Genomic DNA, 20,098 nt, shown 5'->3' with positions numbered 1-20,098 from the left:
TCAGTCATGGACTGAGTCAGGGATTTATTTCTGCCATTGTAATGACTCAACTGGACCAGAATCTACAGTAATCTAATCCAAATCTTGTGCTTTGCCTACAAGCTACCAAACTGGTGCTCCAGAAAGGCCTGGGATTAGCCAGCTTCTGGCATTCCTCTGTTTACTTTTTGATTAATCAAGTCCTTTCCTTTTTTTCTTTTTTCTTTTTTTTTTTTGGACAAAAACTAGGCAGTACAGTAGCAGAGTGTCACAAGTTCTGTGCTGCTGCTAACCCACCTGTCGGGGCCTAGGCTACAGGTTGGCAGCCAGAGCGCTGGTGGCCCCGAATGGCAGTGGAGGGGATTTTGGCACCATCCTCTACCGTAAACCACCCCCTTCAATCTTCCCTTTCCATCTCTTCCCTGCCTCTACTCATCTCCACTTCACCGTTACAAATAGGGCTGCAAAGAACATCTTCATGTGTGTCCCCCTGCACACCTGGGGGAGTGTTTCTCCATGTCAGTATCCAGGAGTGGATGTACATATTACAATGTTAATGGGATGCAAAATTGCCCATTCAAAAGGCTTTACCGTTTTATACCTTCATTCACAGCACAAACTATTTTCTAAAAATAAGAACCTAGCTCTACAACATAGCGTCTCATTCTCTGAGACATTTACACCCTTCACGTTGTCCTGCTTAAGCTACCTTTCTCCATCTCTGGCTGAGGACTTCTAGCGGGACATAGTCACACCTAGTGGCACTGTATGTCACTTCTGGTTACATTCAGAGCTAAAAATGTTCAGCCTCCCTTTCTGGAGTGAGGTGGACTAACTCATACTATGAAAGCAAATCAGGTTATGCCACCGTTGAATAAAGAATTATATCAGAAATGGGTGTACAACGTCAGGTGCTGGTGACATCCCATGGGTCTGGCCTAGCAGCTGTGGCTGGGTCTAAAACGTCACCGTACTTCTTTGGCACAGTACCCAGCCCAATTTTCTACCTCTGGCCTCCGAGAACATTTTAAAGAGAAACACCGAATTTATTTTGTTTCATATTGATTTGAAATATTGAAAGCCTAGCAATCACCCAAGCCTCATTTTTATTTTTTCAAAAGAAAGGAAAATGTCTCCCACGAAAGTGACAATTTGGTCTTCAATCCTCTTCCTTTGGGGAAGGGCCTCCCTTTCCCTGGAAATTGCAGACAGGGAAGTGTCTCCCCCCTGATGGCACACAGGAGCTCAGAGTGACACTGGCAACAAGAGAGGTGTGTGAGAGGGCGGGGCAGTGGAGGTGGACACGTGCTGGCAGCGAGTAGGCCAGGACAGCAGACAGGTTGCTTTCCCTGCCGAAATCCTCTTTGTGAATAGAGGTTATTGTGTGGCCAGGATTCCAGCAGGGCTCACCATCCCCAGTGGGTTGGGCTTTACTAACCTCATGACCAAGGATGCTGGAAAGTGTTTGGCGGAAGGCATTTGACAATATTTGCCTGTTTTCTGCTGGGAACTGCCTCCAGATCACGTGGCCCTGCTTATTTTCAGCTGCTTGGCTGTTGTATTATTTGTTCTTAGAGTGGGGATGGTCTCTAGGGTGATGGGGAGGGGCTCTCGGCAAGGTGGGAGAAGGCAGAGAGGCAAATAGCTCCTAAACCAATTCCAGGAACAAGCCAAGCGTCCCGGGAGAACTGGGCACTATCAGGCCAGTGGCTACCACCTTGGCGGTGAGGCCAAGGTCCTTTCCTGGGGCTGCCTGCTACCCCTGGAGAAAGGGGACAACGTGAAGGATACAGACGCCTCGGAGGATGAGATGCCGTGTTGCGGAGCTAGGTTCCCATTTTTTAAAAAACAGCATTTTGTATACTTCGGCTGAATATAAAATGGTAAGGCCATCAGAGTGGGCAATTTTGCAATCCTGTTAACATTTTCTGTGCGCCCAGCACTTCCACTGCCTGATACCCAGACAGAAAAACACTTCAGCAGGTGTGTGAGGGGACATATGTAGATGTTCTTTGGGACTTTATGTGTAAAGGCAAAGATGAGATTTGGACACAACCTAAATGTAGGTCAAAGAGGGAAATGGCGAACTGAATTCTGCCGCTGTCTTACATGAAATTCTGTGCAGCAGTTAAAATGAGGTTGTTCTCTGGGGACTAATCTGGGTATAGCTTCAGGGTATTCGACTCAGGAGAGAAAGCAAGCTGTGGATCAAGACAGTGTGACAGGTTGTGGAACAATATTTTTAGTGTTCTATGTCTGTATTCTTTTTATAAAGGAGAAAATACTAAATAAAAAAACCACAATTCAGAAACTTCTATCAGTACATATGCATGTAAATGCATAGGCAAGGGACAGTAAAAAAAAAAAAAAATATATATATATATATACACACACACACACGCATGTATACACACCCACACACATACATATTTCTCACTGGTAACAGCGCTGCTCTGGAGAAGGTGGACTTTAACCTTATCTGTAATGTTTTCGTTTTAAAATAAGGAAATGCATTTTGCGTAAATAAAATAAAATTTAAATGTAAATGTGTATTTGTTGAATTTATTTGCACCTTGCCTTTTTCTAAAAAGCTAACAAAATAAACACAAAAAGGAAAGAGATTAAAAAGTATATAGGGCTTCCCTGGTGGCGTAGTGGTTGAGAGTCTGCCTGCTGTTGCAGGGGACACAGGTTCGTGCCCCGGTCCGGGAAGATCCCACATGCCGCGGAGCGGCTGGGCCCGTGAGCCATGGCCGCTGAGCCTGCGCGTCCAGAGCCTGTGCTCCACAATGGGAGAGGCCACAACAGTGAGAGGCCCGTGTAATGCAAAAAAAAAACAAAAACAAAAACAAAAAAAAGTATATAAATATCAGACTTAGCTCTGAACTCCCTGGCAGCCAGAGCAAAGAGGGTACATATGGTATAAATTATATCACTTTCCCTTGTAGAGTGGAGGGTGCATCCAGTTCCTTTTGAGAGACAAAGTTTTTAGACTGAAAGTCTAGTCTAAAAAAGTTTACTCATGTGGAACTTGATATAGGATGTCACATGTCCTCCACCATGGTTTTAAGCATGGCTCTATCCCTAAGTTTAGAGAAATGTCCTACTTTTTCTTCCCTGCTATTTACATACTCCCCTGCCTCCTTCCCCCACCTCATCTGTACTGCTGTCTTCCTTGCTGGCTATGCTCCAACCACACGGGCCACCTTCTGCAGCTCCTTGAACAAGCCCAGCCTGCTTCCAGCCTGGAGAGAGTGGAGGATACTGTGGTCTGTGCCCAGGTTACCTTTCAGGACTGAGGCGTTCTTCCCCACCGCTGAGACGTTGATTGCTGAGGCTGAATCCTTCCTGGGGAGTTGTCCTCAGCAGAATGGGAACTGCCTCGCCCAAAGTTATGCCCCCTCACAGGGCTGGAAGGGGAGGTGGGATGAACTGGGAGATTAGGTTTGACATAAGTGCACTACCATGTGTAAAACAGATAGCTAGTGGGAACATGCTGTGTAGCACAGGGAGCTCAGCTCGGTGCTCTGTGATGACCTAGATGGGTGGGATGGGGGGTGGGAGGGAGGTCCAACAGGGAGGGGATATAGGTATACATATAGCCAATTCACTTCACTGTACAGCAGATACTAACACAACATTGTAAAACAATTATACTCCAATTAAAAAAAAAAAACACCAAAGTTATATCCCCTCTCCCTCGGGGCAAACTACCTGCAGTGATGAGCAAGATGGGGGAATAAAAACCTGAATCCATTGCCTCAGTTCATCTCTGAGGCCCACCCTGGCTTCAGAACTCCCTGGGAGATCGCTGAAGCCTCTACCGTAGCCTCCTCCCAGCCCGAGACCCCCTCTGCCCATCCCCTCATACCCTCATGGTGTCAATACTGGGTGCCTTACATAATAGGCCACCTGTAGGCACAGCTCAGAGTCTGCCTCTGGGAGAGCTTGACCTGCAATGTTCCCTCTGCCTAGAACGTTTCCCTGATTTTAACATCGTCATGGTGTCTGAGGGCTTCTTGTCATACAAATATTCACTTAAATATCACCTCCTAAGGGAAGCTTTCCCTCACCATTCAACCTAAAATAGCCTCTGAGATATGATCATATCAGCCAGTTCTAATTCTCCACACAGCACTTATCCATATCTAATACATTCCTTATTTATTTATTTATCATTAATATAATAATTTTTTAAATTATCACCCAACTTTTTCTCTCATTGGCCCCTATTCTTGGTCTGTCTTATCCACACTGCATTCCCAGGGCCTAGAATAGGGCCTAGCAAACAGTAGGTGCTCAGTAAACATTTCTTAAATGAGTTAATAACTAAAATTCTATCTTAAAAATATAATATAAAAGGAATTAGAGGACAATTTGATGTTTGAACAACTTGTTGCCTTTTGATAATAATACTCAAATTTATACATTTTCAAACCTGATCTGACTCTGAAAACAGATTTTTTTCATCAAAACAAATCCACTGCCTAACTCTGTGAATTGGAGGATGAAATTTCTTCCGGAATGATCTATGTGACCTTTTATTTAGAAAAACCGATATTTTGTATAGAATTACGTACAGTAGAAGGAGAACTGACAATGCATATGTCAGGAAGGAGGGAAGCCCTATTCTGGGATGTACTTGTGGGACTCAGAAGGAAGAGGTCTGCTGAGCAATCCATGGCTAAGATTTACCTAGCACCCACCCTACACCAGACACTGTTCAAGCACTCTGTATATACGAACTCACTTCCTCTTTGTGACTACCCCAGAAGGCAGCAGTCCCCAACCTTTTTGGCACCAGGGACCCGTTTCATGGAAGACAATTTTTGCATGGACGGGCGGGCGGCAGGGGGATGGTTCAGGCGGTAATGCGAGCGATGGGAGCGGCACAAAAAGCTTCACCTGCCGCTCACCTCCTGCTTGGCGGCCCGGTTCCTAACAGGCTGCGGACCAGTACCGGTCCACGGCCCGGGTGTTGGGGACCCCTGATATAAGGTAAATACTACTGCCATCTCTATTTTACAGGTAGACTGAGGCACAGAGAGGTGAAGGACCTTGCCCAAGGTCACACAGCTAGAAAAGCAGAGCTGGGAGTTAATTCCTGGCAGTGTGATTTAAGAGATTACTCTATCTACAGCCTTGCTGTTGCCAGGCAAATGTCAGAGAATCACAGAAAAACAGACATGAACAAGGTGATTTTCTTCTAGTCCCTTTCAAATTTTTTATTCTGAAATGTATGACATGTTCAGGTTATTAAAGCAAGAGTGTCTGTTGATTCCTAGCATTTCTAGAAACTCTCACCCCCAAACTCTTTTATGTTGATGCCTCATTCAATGCGCTAGCATTATGAGAATCTGTGTGACCATAATTTGGGGGTAAGGAGTGCAGGGAGAGATTTGACCAGGGAAGTAAAGTAGAATTTTAAATAAAGCAAAAAGCAGCAAATGCAATGAGAAAAAGAATGTAGGGACAAACTGATGGAAACAAGCCAAAAGGCTGGAAATGGAGCTCTTGAACACAACCTCTGCTATCCTTGTAGCAAAACAAGTTGACTACTGAGACTCTTGTTAGAGAAGATTGAGTTACATTTGTGAATGCTTTCTCCCAATGTTGTTTTCCTCTCACCTGTGGGTGGATTAGTCAGAAGAATCTAATATGATTTGCTCATTAAAGCCAATCTGCTTCCTTTTCTGATCTAGTCTCTCTTCTCCATCCTTCCTGATTTTTCTCTTCCTTTCTTCAAAAGCATAGGCTTTGCAATTAAAGTGACCCAGCCAGGTTCCTGCCTCTGCCACTTCATGGCTATGTGTATATTCAGGCAAATGATTTAACTGTCTAAGCTTTATTTTCCTCATCTGTAAAATGGGCATAACAATACCAACTTCACAGAATTGTGAGAATGAAATGAGGCATGTATACAAAGTGCCTAGCATGCAGGCTGGCACACAGTAGATTCATTCCTTTCCCCTCCCCACTTCTCTCTCCTTCCCCTTTGTTCCTTACTTCCTTCCGCTTTGCTGGGCTGAACTAGAGTGGTAATAGCCCTTAACTGACAAGTTCTTCTGAGAGGTGAGTCTCAGGTATAGAATAGCTTTGGTGTTCAAAGCTACAACGTAATTTCTAAGTAAAACTCTTAGAGGAGAATTTACCTGTAAATACCAAACATGGGTGCAAACACTTAAACAACATCATTAACTATAACATCAAGTCCAGGAATTCCAAATATTAAAGGGAGAGCCACTCAAGTAGATAATTTGTATTAATGTTAAAATAAATGTAGTATAGTTGCAATAAATTATTAATTTATTAAGAGTTCATTGGTAGGGGTGAACAGACCTATGTTTCTATAATTGGCTGCAACATTATTTATTAAAATAATAGACTATTAAAATCAATTAATAACATCCATGTAGAATCCAGTCCTTGCCAGTGTTTTGATGATGGAAAAAAAATCTATTCCCAAATAAAATAAATATGAAAATTCAAATCTCCTGTCTATATCTAAGTTGAGTATTTTATGCATAATTACAAATTAAACTGATTGCATATGGGCTATTGGATGTCAAGTTATTATGACAATGTCAAAATATCCAAGTAATATGCTGTCCTGTCTGTAGGAAGACATAGTTATATGAGCTTCCCATCAAGAGAGAACTTGCTCAGAATGGAACTTACCATTGCAGAGTAGCAGGAGTGGAGTGGGGCTTGGATGCTCTATTATTTTCTTTTTCCTCATCTGTTAAATGAAAGAAAAAGGAGTGAACTTCAGTAGGAAAACATACAAGGCCTTTCAGCTCTCCCAAGTCTCAAAAGACTACGTTGCCCTCAAAGGTTGATGCTTTGAAAGCAATGATATTTTGGCTTTTCTAACATGTTAGATTTATCACACTTTAAAAAAAAAGGAGAAACTGACTTTTACGGAAAACTCTTATATCAATTTGTATTTTTATTTGACATAATACGTTACAGTTTGAAGAGCTATCTCTCTTCATCACTGAACAATATGACTGCACTCCCCCAACATGCTATGTTCGCAACTGAAGCTGGACATCTGATACGATGATTTTGACCCTAAGAACACACTGACTTCGCCACTATTTGTTTCTTGTAACTCCAATGGAACAGACAGTTAGTGTAGGGAAGGGAGAGTGTAAGTGTTCAGAAGAATCAGGTTAGCAATACAATAGAACAGGGGTTGGCAAACTTTTCCTGTAGAGAGCCAGTTAGTAAATATTTTAGGATTTGGGAGCCAAGAGGCAAAATCAAAAATATTATGTAATATTTATATAACAAGAGAGAAAACAAATTCCATTTCCATATTGACAAAATTCAAAATATAATACTAGTTGATTATAATTTTTGTAATACAGGTCTATTAATTAAAAATGAAACTAATTTGGGGGAGCAGGTAACATTTTTCTTAATTGGGGTTCAAAGCTCACATTCCCTTTCATCCAACAGATTACAAATATCCATCTACAAAATCATTCTTAGTTTATAGCCCTACGAAAACAGGTGTCAGGCGAGGTTTGGTCTGTGGGGTTCTAGTTTGCAGACCTCTGCAACACAGCAATCTGAACAACAGATCAATCTTTGCATACTTAAGAAGAACTGCTCACAGTTTTATCATGAATTAACTAAGAAATAGATTTAATTAGTTGCATCCAATTCTTAATGAAGAATATTGATAGAAATAATCAACATAAAATTAAATTTCTAGGGAATTCCCTGATGGTCCAGTGGTTAGGACTCCACGCTTACACTTCAAGGGTGCAGGTTTGATCCCTGGTAGGGGAACTAAGATCCTACAAGCTGCATGGCGCAGCAAAAAGAAAATAATAAATAAAAAAATAATAAAATTTCTTGACCCACAAAATCTGACCCAAGAAAACTGGTACAAATAACAGTCTCAAAAGAAAATAATGTCAAAACCTACAAATATAATCAACAAAATTTAATAAGAACATGTAAAACAGTCAACAAAATAAATCTGTGGTATAAGATTTATATGGGAAAGAATCTGTACTTGTGAAAATAATTTAAGTAAAACTAAAATGAAAGTGGAAGAAAGTAAAATATACTGCCAATGAAGTAGCTTAATAAAGTTGCCCTCAAAAAATATTTTCTTGATGAAAGCTTATCTGTATTGGTATAATTCTGATTACAATGTCTGCTCATAAAAACTGTGAAGATATTGCTGTTGCTCATTCAACAACTGTACAGACTCACCTGCTTCCTTATTAATAGAATCCCAATTTAAAGGGGACCATGTGTTCAGGGAGGGTTATCCCCTCTCAAATCCTAGAGAGATGACTGTTGATTAATTTAAATCTATCACGGTAATTTTATGTCATCTAGCCCCTGATGGATTAGGTGGGGCATGTGACATGGTGATGTGGCCTATCAGATTAAGAAGCAGTCCTCTGGGTGCTTCTGGGAAAGTTATTTTTCCGTAACAAAAAGGAATGGGGGCCTTGATGTCGAATTTCTGGCCTCCAAAACTGAAGGAAGGGAGGGAGGGAGGGAGGGAGGGAGGAAGGAAGGAAGAAAGGAAGGAAGGAAGGAAGGAAGGAAGGAAGGAAGGAAGGAGCAGGGAGGAGGGGAAGAAACAGAAGAGACACACTGGTCTGTTTTGCTTTTGAACACAGCTGTGAGTAGATAATTGGAGTGAAGCCGCAAACTTTCAACTGGGAAAAGAGCAGCCTGAGGACAAAGTCAATGCCAAGCAAGGCAGAGAGAAAAAGGGGGAAAACCTGGGGATTCTGAATGTCATGATGTGCCTCTGATTAACCAACCCTAAAAACTGCTGCCTCTTTATGAGATAATACAATTTTCTGAGTTAATAAATCCTCTTTTCATTGGGTATTCACTTCCTTGCCTCCAAAACCATGTTAACTGGTACAACACTAACACTAAATGTTCTCAGGGACAAAATGTCCCAATACATCATTGGGCTCAACATCTGTTCATGCTGCTTTGTCAACCTGGAGTTACTTCTAAATGTTTGTCATCCTTTCCAGTTTAGAATATACAACACCACCTCTTCAAAGTCTCCAAGTCAGGAATCATTAATCCTAACTCTGTTCTTCTGTACCCCATTACTTGTCTGTCAGTCGAATGGTTTAGCCATCTGGATCATTATTTCTATGCATATCCATATCCATCTCTCTGACTTGCATATCCTACTTAAGAAGATCCTACTTAAGAAGGCAAGGAGGCCTGTTTTCAAACTATATTACAAAGCTATAGTAATCAAAAGAGTAAAATACTGGCATAAAAACAGACACATAGATCAATGGAACAAAATAGAGAGCCCAGAAATAAACCCCCACACACAGTCAACTAATTTATAACATAGGAGCCAAGAATATGCAATGGGGAAAGGACAGTCTCTTCAATAAATGGTGTTGGGAAAACTGAACAGCAACTTGCAAAACAATTAAGTTGGACCACTATCTTACACCATACACAAAAATTAACTGAAAACCAATTAAAGACTTGAATGTAAAACCTGAAACCATAAAAGTCCTAGAAGAAAACATAGGCAGTAAGCTCCTTGACATTCATCTTGGTGATGACTTTTTGGATTTGATACCAAAAGCAAAGGCAACAAAAGCAAAAAATAAACATGTGGGATTACATCAAACTTAAAATCTTCTGCACAGCAAAGGAAATCAGCGACAACAACAAAAAGGCAACCTACTGAATGGGAGAAAATATTCGCAAATCATGTATCTGATAAGGGGTTAATATTCAAAATATATAAAGAACTCATACAACTCAATAGCAAACCCCCTGCCCCCGCCAAGTAATCCAATTGAAAAATGCACAGAAGATCTGAATAGACATTTTTCCAAAGAAGATACACAGATGGCCAATAGGTACATGAAAAGATGCTCAACATTACTAATCATCAGGGAAATGCAAATCAAAACCACAATGAGATATCACCTCACACTTTTTAGAATGGCTATTATCAAAAAGACAAGAAATAAGTGCTGGTGAGGATGAGGAGAAAAGAGAACCCTCACGCACTATTGGTGGGAACGTAAATTGGTGCAGCCACTATGGAAAACAGCAAGGAGGTTCATCAAAAAATTCAAAATAGAGGGGCTTCCCTGGTGGCGCAGTGGTTGAGAGTCCACCTGTTGATGCAGGGGACACGGGTTCGTGCCCCGGTCCGGGAAGATCCCACATGCCGCGGAGCAGCTGGGCCCGTGAGCCATGGCCGCTGAGCTTGCGCGTCTGGAGCCTGTGCTCCGCAATGGGAGAGGCCACAATAGTGAGAGGCCCGCGTACCACAAATAAAAAAAAAAAAATTCAAAATAGAACTACTCCATGATCTAGCAATTCCACTTCTGGGTATTTATTTGAAAAAAATGAAAACACTAATAAGAAAAGGTATCTTCATCCCATGTTCACTGTAGCACTATTTACAATAGCCAAGATATGGAAACAACCTAAGCATCCAATGACAGATGAATAGATAAAGAAAATATTTTATATATATATATGAATATTATTCAGCCATAAAAAAGAATGAAATCTTGCCATTTGCAACAATAATGATGGATATTCAGGGCATTATGCTAAGTGAAATTAAGTAAGAGAAATACAAATACCGTATGATTTCATTTACATGTGGAACAAAAAAAAAAAGCTCATAGATAAAAAGAACAGATACAGACTGGTGGTTGCCAGGGGGTGGGGAAGTGGGGGGTGAAACAGATGAAGGGAGTCAAAAGGTATATACTTCCAATTATAAAATAAATAAGTCACGGGAACGCTGTAGACAGCATGGTGACTAGTTAACAACACTGAACCGCATATTTGGAAGTTGCTAAGAGAGTAGATCTTACAAGTTCTCATCACCAGAAAAAAAATTCTGTATGTGTGGTGATGGATGTTAACTAGACTACTGTGGTGATCATTTTGCTATACGTACAAATATCAAATTATTATGTTGTACACCTGAACCTAATATAGTGTCTTGTATGACAATTATATCTCAACTTAAAAAAAAAGAAGAAAGCAGGGATGGTATCTTAGTCATCTTTGTGTTCCCTCCAGCCAATGCCTTCCATTCACACTTAATTAAATAGCTGAGTCTGCCTTCCACAACTGTCTTCAACGATCTTAAAAATAAAAGCACGAAAAGGAGCATGAGTCCCATAAGAACGTAGGTAGACAGACACAAAGAACAATACTCAACCTCAGCTTTCACCAAGAAATAAAAAGTAGATAATAATGAGGTACAACTTTATACCTCTGAGAACAACAAAAATTTTAAATAATCATCTCCAGTGCTGGTGTGTAAATGGAAAAACTGACATTCTCTCATTTCTCTGAAGGTAGTGTTAACTGCTACAGTGGTTTGGTAAGTAATTTTGCAATGATACTGAGAGCTATCTACAATATCCAGTCACTTGGCCTAACAAGCCCAACTCCTAGGAATTACACTAAGTAAATAATTGAAAGGCTATGTTAAAAAACAAGATCAATTGCATGTTTTTAAACAAGGAAAAACACATAAACAACCTAAATATATCTCTTTCCAGCTTATGCTGGCCCATGATTTATATTTTTGTCCCCCCCACTAGAAATGGCAGGGCATTTTTTTTCTCTGCTTTTTCAAATTTCAACACATCAGTCAACGTGGGCTACATGTCAAAAGATCTATATTCTAAAATCAGTTTAAAACCTTACTGGCCATGACTGAGAAAACCCCTCAACCTCTGAGCTTCATTTTTCTTCACTTGTAAAACTAGTCATTTTAAAGGGCTACTGAAGGGATCATATTAATTAATTCAACAAAAATTCATTGAATACCTAATGTATGCCAGCTAGACACTGAGAATAAAGAAATTAAGCTCTTGTCCTTTAGTCTGGTTGGGGAAGGAGAAAGACAAACAGTAGAGAAAGAGGCCAAGTTCAGTAAGAAGTGATAAATGCTGTCCTGTGGGTAGGCAAGGAGGATCCTGCCAACCCAGACTGCATGAAAAAGCAGCGCCTGTCAAGACAGGCTTCCGAGAAGAAGCCACAAGTAAGATGAGCCCTGAGTGGGCCAGAGATGGGAACCAGGTGTCAAGGAAGGTGGGATGGAGTCAGGGGTAGGGTGGAGAAGGTGGGGGACAGATAAAGCCATGGGGACCTGAAAGATCAGGCAGCCTTCCCAGAAGCAAGGTGGCTGCAGCAGGGGTCCTGGTCAAGAGGTGGAGTGGAGTAAGGGCACTGAAGCGGTGCTGTGTGACATCTAGTAATCCCGTTCAATCTTTAAGAGTCTCTGGTCTCTAAACTGACAGTAATAATAATGCCTACCTGGAAAGATATTCGGGAGGATTGAGTGAAATGAACTTAAGAGCTAAGAGCTGGAAAACATCAGTGCAGGAGCTGCATGGCAAAGGCTGCCCTGGGCTGCTCTGGCTGGGAGGCCTTGGAGCGACTCTGTTCAGCTGGGATCTACTGTGGGAAGCAGGCAAGGGAGGCCGCCTCTCTGCTCGGGAAGGTTTACAGGGGCAAACACAACGGCATCGACAGGGACTCTGCAAGGCAAACACACAGCAGGGGACATCAGGGCTCCAAACAGGAGGTGGCATTTGAGCTGGCCTTGAAGAGATGGTCAGAATTTAAAAGACAACCTTGTTTACTGTTTGCAAAGATAATACATGTTCATTTGCTTTTTAATTTGGAAAATATTTTTTTCAAGTTTTATTGGAGTATAATTGCTTTACAGTGTTGTGTTAGTTTCTGCTATACAGCAAAGTGAATCAGCTATACGTACACATACATCCCCTCTTTTTTCGATGTACTTCCCACTTAGGTCACCACAGAGCATTGAGTAGAGTTCCTGTGCTATACAGTAGGTTCTCATTACCTATTTATACATAGTAGTATACATAGGGAAAATAGAAATCTCTGGAAATACAAGCCCCTCTCAATAGAACAAACTATTGTCAACTCTTTATCCTATTTACCTCCAGTCTTTTTTTCAATGTTCTCTTTCACAACCAAGCACGCACACACACACACCCCTAACTTAAAATAAGTGAGGGTCACATAGCACATCCTGGCTTGTAACCTGTTTTACTCAGTCACCTTTACAAGGACAGGTCAGACTTTGAGAGGAGGATGTTGAGGGCAGGGGTACTCCAGGGCGAGCAAGCAGCATGAGAAAACTCCTAGCGGAGGGAAAAGGCAAATGGTCCGTTGCCTGGAGCCAGAAAAGTTCCCCATTCTGGGATTCCACCACAGTGTCTCTCATTCAGGGGATACCCGTCTCTACTGTGTCAGATTTTTTCTTCCCAACTAAACTTTGTTAGGGCCCATTTCTGATACCAACCGCTGGTAAGAGAACTAGCTTTGAGGGCAGGCCGACCTGGCTTTGAATTCCAGCTTTGCCCCTAACTCTGTGGGAGCCTAAGCAGTCACTTGACACATCCAAGCTGGAGGGCCCTCACCTAAAACATGAGAATCATAACTTACGTTACAAGGATGGTTTGAAGATTAAATATCATAAAATATGTTAAAAACTAGATACATTTAAAAAGAATACCAGAACAATACTAACAGCCTTCACTGGCCAAGTACTTAAGCCAGGCACTGTGTATCACTTTTCATATGCCACCTCATTTTATTCCTCCCAACAGTGCTATTAATTAGTTTTCATTTCATTTCATTTCATTTCATTTGGCTGCGCTGGGTCTTTGTTGCTGTGCATGGGCTTTCTCTAGTTGCTGTGAGCAGGGGCTACTCTTCGTTGTGGTGCGTGGTCTTCTCATTGTGGTGGCTTCTCTTGGCGAAGCACGGGCTCTAGGCATGTGGGCTTCAGTAGCTGTGGCGCACGGGCTTAGTTGCTCTGCAGCAGGTGGGATCTTCCCGGACCAGGGCTCGAACCCGTGTCCCCTGCATTGGCAGGCAGATTCTTAACCACTGAGCCACCAGGGAAGTCTCCTATATCCCTATTTTATAAGTAAGGAAATCGAGCTTTGCGTGAGGCTAAAAAATTTGCAGGAAGCCATGCGGCCCGTGAGTGGAGGCTGGACCTCACTCAGTGCTGGGCATGTGGCAGCTACTGATAGTATTTAGATAACAATTTAGATAATTTAGAACTGGTCTACCTGGAGCCAACAGGGACCCTCCACTCAGTCATCAAACAGGCGCCTCCCACCTCTGCAGGCCCCTTTCCCTCCAGACACTGGTGACTTCATTCCCAGCCTTTTTTCCCCAAAGAGGCTGTGTGTCACACCCAGACCTGACCCTCCTGTCTGATGGCTCTCCAACCTAATTCACCAGAAGTGCTGGTAACTCATGCACTCATTCATCAAATGTTTATTGAGTGTCTAGTATGTTCCAGCCCTATGCCAGGGGCTAATCGGGGAGAAAAAGCAGACGTGGTCTCTGCTCTCTTGAGCTCAAATTGTCAGCAAATAAAATGCAAGTCCTGGGCAAGAGCTGAGAAGGGCAGGCCCAAGATGCTATGGCAGCACCAAGTGTGGGGTACGAGCCCAGGCTTGGGATGTGAAGGAGAGGCAGGAGCCAGCTAGACAAAGAGGACAGGAGGGCACATGTTAGGAAGATGGAAATAGACATGGTTGACAGAGACTTTAGGAATTGGCCTTCCCAAATGCCTCTTCATTTTAACAGGCGGAAAAGCCTCAAACCAAACAAGAATCATCCTGTAAGGCCTAATTCCAGGCTGACAAGACTCCTGGAGCCATTCACGGCACACACTGAGCCATCCATCCTCCAGGCCCACCCTGCTCGTCCTACCAAAGCCGGAGAGCAGCATCTGTTTAAAATTCCTCCCACCGAGATGCTGCCCAGTGCCTGGACTTCTCCCTGACGCTCTGTTCCCTCCCACTTTTCAATGATGATTCCTAATACGTCCCCGCCCAGGGAATCCTGGTCCAATTCCCAGTGGTGAGCATCTCTACTCCCTTTCCTGGATCTGTTTCCTAATATTAACTTTGGGGCCACATTTCCAGGCTCAAATCCTGGATCCTTCACTTGCTGGCTGTGTGACCTCAAACAAACTTTTGGTGCCCTTAGTTCACTTATTTGTAAAATAGGGGTAATAATAGTACCAAGCCCTAATCGTGAGGGTTAACTAAACCACTCCTGGCACAAGGCATGTGCTATCTAAGTGTTCGCGACAGTCATCATTCCTCCAGAGAGGTCGTGTACCTGGATCCCTGTCCTGCCCGTAGGCCTGGGTTTGTCAAGTCCTGCACCTGGGCCAGAGTCATCCACTCCTCTCCTGTGCTCCCACAGCACCTTGGCTGGTCCCTGGCGAAGCCCTCGTCACAGCGTGTGGTCGCTATGTGCTGACCAGTGCATCTGCCTTGCTGGTTTGTAAGCTCTGTAGGGCATAGACCACATTTGCCATTGTGTCTCCAGCACCCACACATGAAAGTATTTGTGGAATGAAAGAATGGCTAAGATAAAACCACAGTCAAATGCTGAGCCTACCCATCTGATTGCAGTAAGCATATAAAATAACAACACTATCAGGGAACGTTCATTGGGGTCTTATAATGTGCTAGGCACTGGGCAAAGCTCTTCACATTACTGCATTTAATTTTCATAGCTTCCTGAGACAGTGAATAATTTAATGCATGTGAAACATCAAATATGGTGCTTGATATATACTTAGTGCTTAATCAATGTTAGGTTTAATTATGAGTATTATCCCCTTTCATAGAGGAAGAAACTGAGGCTCAGAGAAGGGAAGCAATTTGTCTGAGGTCACACAGTTTAGCAATGGAGCCAGGAAAGGGACCCAGACTAGTTGACATCTCAACCTCCCTGAATCCAAACACTTACGAGCCTCATTCTCTCTTTAAACCTGTGGCACTGAGCTAGAGATTTTTAGGGAACTATCTACCTAATCATTTATTTTCTGCCTCTATGCTGATTGAATTCGTGATATTTGGTAACCTATTCTAGAATATTTCCTGCCTAGAGCCAATGTGGCAGAGTTTAACATTGACGGAGAACATTTCTAAATTAATTACTTCTTTTCAAATCCCAAGAACGGTTCAAATTTATGTGAATCTCAAGTTTCACTTCAAAGTTCTAATTCTATTTCCTTTCATTATCCTAATCAAGGCTGCACCTGGCCAGACCTCACCTGTTGGGAACACGGGGCTGCCAAACATTTCATTTCCCCTTATCTACCTCCTTTCCAGCCCCTGCAAAGAGCATCAGCTGATGCTCAGGGTGCCTGGACTAGGCCTTTGGCAGTGTGCATCAGCCCCTGGCAGCAAACCCTTCTCTCCGTGGGAACAGGGCTAAGTCCCAAACAAAACTGTGATGTTGGCAGCATTGCTCTGAGGGGGCCCACACCTGCTTCCTTTCACCTCCTCTGGGTGAATTCCTTCATAATCTTGGAGTAGGAAGGGGCCTTTCTAACTTTGATACAAAACCCAAAGCCATACAAGAAAATATTGAGAAATTTTACTACATAAAAAAATCTAAAGCTTCTATGTGGGGGAAAAAAACACACTGTAAGTACAAATAAAATGACCCGCTTGGGAAAACTGCAACCACAGACAATGGTCTCACCTCCCCGCTGTAGAAACAGCTACAATAAAACCACGAGGAAAAAGACCAAGATACACAGTTGGTGGAAAAAATGCAAATGTTCCTGAAATGTGAAAAGACAATCTCAATCAATGAAAATGAAAGCTACACTACAATACCATTTCTCACGTATCGGATTGGCAAAAATCCAAACCACAAGGACACAACTCTGCCCTGAAGTTTTCTGCCATAGGGAAGCAGGTGCCTCCTATCTTGCAGGGGGAGTGCAAAATGGTGCCTCCCCACATGGAAAGACATTTCACAGAATCTATTGAAATCCTATATGCCCTTTATCCAGCAGTCCCATGTCTGCGAACAGATCCTGCCGCTACTACTGGAAACATGGGAAACAACTGCACACGAGGTTATTCACTGCAACTTGGCTGTAACAGCAAAAGTGTTGGAAACAGCCCAGCGCTCATCTAGTTAACTAAATTACAATACATGCTCACAGTGGAATACTACACAGCTGTGAAAAAAGAAGATTAAACGCAAGAAAAGAATGAGAATGCTCTCTCTGTTCTTACTCATATGGAGCACGCCAGGGTTTATTATTAAGTGAAAAAAGCAAGTCACAGCAAAATGCATATAGGGTGCTACTTTTTTTGTGTAAGAAAGTGGCAAAAAAAGAACATATATTTGAATTTTTATTTGCATAAAAAAGTCAAATGCTGGAAGAATACACAATAAACATTGGAAATACTCAAAGAATGCATAAAAAACAAATAAAAATGCTTCCCACTAGGGAGCTCAGGAGGGACAACAGGGCAAGGACAGAGCAAGACTTCTCAGTGAGTACCTTTACAGCATTTTGATTTTTGGACTGTATGAACGTATTATCCATTCAAAAATACTCTAATTTTGAACAAATTAAAAGACTCTATTAAGGAGGGAACGTCAGAAGGAAGAACCTCTTCAAATGGTTAAATGGTCCTGGAGTGCCAAAAACTGAAAGTGAATTACAACTATCACTTGTAATCTAGCGTGGCTTTATAGTGTTTTGCTTTGCTAACATCCATTACTTAATAAACACTCACTGAGCACCTACTATGTACCAGGCCTTCCATATTAAGTGCTGGCAAGACACAGTCAATCAGACAGGCTCCCTTCCCTCAGGGATTGAGGGCCCATGGAGGGAGGGAGCGGAGGTGCAGAAGGGCCCTGGCAGTGTGCTCCACACACAGAGGAGGGAGCCTAATTCTCCTCAAGGAGAGGACAGATAGACACTCAGGGGGCAGGAAGGGCAGCCCGTGATAGATATGGAGGCTGAGAAAGGGGAAGAGTCGGTGGGTTGTCTTAAATCATAACCTAACCACTGGGCCTCCTGAGCTCTCCAGCAGTGTTTTACTTCAGTTCCCAGCCACGACTAAAATTGCAGCGTTCGCCCCACGAGAACAATTCAGCTTTTAAAAGCCATCATGGGAGGACTCTCTGTGAACTTCCCCACCCCAGACTTCCCCCTCTAAGGCACTGCCCTTGCTCTAGGAGCTGTCTGAGAACCTTTCTGCTGTTGGCGGGGATGGGGGCTTTTGTCCACAACTTGACGGGAATATGGATGAGTTTAACCACATTTCTCTGGAACCCCTTCTTATGGAGTTATAAGATCCCAAATTGGAATAATAACCTGACATGCTCAGTGGAGTGAGAGAGATATGTGACTTTCACATATACAGCCCTGAAATGTGATGAGATTTTAATATGTTAATGATGAGTCACATTAGGTTGTGACTCACTGTGACCCCAGTTCTATGCCACCGTGCTGATGAATTCCAACTTTTCCTGTCCCTGTGTTATAAATATCCTCTGTCACCACCAGTCTGTCAGTAAGTGCCATGATGAGCTGGTGAAGGGTTGGGGACAATAAAGGAAGCAGGGACATTCCAGTGGGGCAGGCAGGATGGGGGACGGCAGTTGTTAGGAGCTGTCAAAGAACAGAGGGAACAGGACTCAGTATGGACTGTCACTCACACTCTCTCTCTCTCTCTCTCTCTCTCTCTCTCTCTCACACACACACACACACACACACACACACACACACACACACACACACGGAGCCTGATAACTCTTGACGATAAAGGGAAAACTCTGGACTCCTGCCTAGGATATAAGATAGAGGCTGAAGTCATTTGATTTAGATATTAAGGAAACGATGACCTGAAGACTAGCGGGCTTGGGCTTACATTTAATTTGTTCTGTTTCCCAAGGAGGGAAACAGGAATCCAAAGGAATCCCACGGGGTTCCTGCTCTTTGGACCCATCCTATCACCCCAGTATCTCCAATTCTCTCCATCCCACTGATACCATGCTGATCTACAGCCTCATCTCCTCACCTGGACCAGGCGGAAGCCCCTTAAGTGCCTTCATGGCTTTAACCCACCTGCAGAGAACCTCCACACTAGCCTCCTGAAAACTCCACTTTGACCTGTCACTCTTCCACCCAACTCCTTCAGTGGCACCTTAACTATCAAACTCCAAACCACTTGTGGGAATCCAAATCCCTCAACAATATGGCCCAAACTCCCCTTCTCAGCCCTGTTTCCCATGATTCTTCAATCTCTCTGCTCCAGACAATGTAGAAAACTCTCCAAGCTCAAAACCTGCCTTGTGGCCTTTTGCCTCCCAGCCCTTTACTTAAAGGAACCACATGGATCCTATGAGGCCCAATGCAAATGCCACCTTCTCTGAGATGCCTTCCCTGGTCACCTTCCAAGCTTGTGACTGCTCCCAAACTTTAGCAAGCAATCTGATCACATGGGAGTTTGTTCAATGCAGAGTGTGCCTCAGTGGGTCTGCAGTGGGCCCAAGATTCTGCATTTCTAACAAGGTTCCAGTGAGGTCGTGCTGGAGTCCAGGAACATACCTGGTATGGCAGGTAGAACACCTTGCATAATTCAAGTTGAATTTATCACATACAATCTTGCATTATTAATACTCAAGCATGTGCCTTAGCTTCCCTTCTGGAATGAAAATTCTTTGAGAGCAGGGACCCACAGAAGAGAGAGTTTATACAGTAGACAGAGAACCAGCTATAAAATCAGACAGCTCTAAGTTTGACTCTTTACCACTTACTTGCTAGGCTATAAGTTATATAACCTCTGATTCTCAGTTTCCTCATCTGTAAAATGGAGATTAAAAAAAACCTTCCTGGGCTTCCCTGGTGGCACAGTGGTTGAGAGTCTGCCTGCCGATGCAGGGAACGCGGGTTCGTGCCCCGGTCCAAGAGGATCCCACATGCCGCGAAGCAGCTGGGCCCGTGAGCCATGGCTGCTGAGCCTGCGCGTCCCGAGCCTGTGCTCCGCAACGGGAGAGGCAACAACAGTGAGAGGCCCGCGTACCACAAAATAAATAAATAAATAAATAAATAAATAAATAAAAAATAATAAAAAACAAGAGAGAGCAAGATGGCAGAGTAGAAGGATGTGCTCTCACTCCCTCTTGCTAGAGCACCAGAATCACAACTAACTGCTGAACAACCATTGACAGGAAGACACTGGAACTCACCAGAAAAGATACTCCAAATCCAAAGACAAAGGAG

General features: G+C 43.0%; 1 protein-coding gene across 1 annotated transcript in view; it reads right to left on the bottom strand.

The window, feature by feature from the left end:
• Positions 1–20,098, bottom strand: part of RFX4 (regulatory factor X4) — a gene marked incomplete at both ends in the record, with an annotated part of 163,897 nt that overhangs the window by 100,506 nt on the left and 43,293 nt on the right. Inside the window, one exon of the mRNA XM_082666389.1 lies at positions 6,658–6,718. Coding sequence (XP_082522515.1) covers positions 6,658–6,718 — 61 coding nt within the window. The remainder of the gene's footprint in view (positions 1–6,657; positions 6,719–20,098) is intronic.

Source organism: Grampus griseus, assembly GCF_964374135.1.
Source record: "Grampus griseus genome assembly, chromosome: 11".
Classification (NCBI taxonomy): Eukaryota; Metazoa; Chordata; class Mammalia; order Artiodactyla; family Delphinidae; genus Grampus; species Grampus griseus.
The sequence above is the reverse complement of the archived record's forward strand: the minus strand, read 5'-3'. Positions and strand labels throughout refer to the sequence as shown.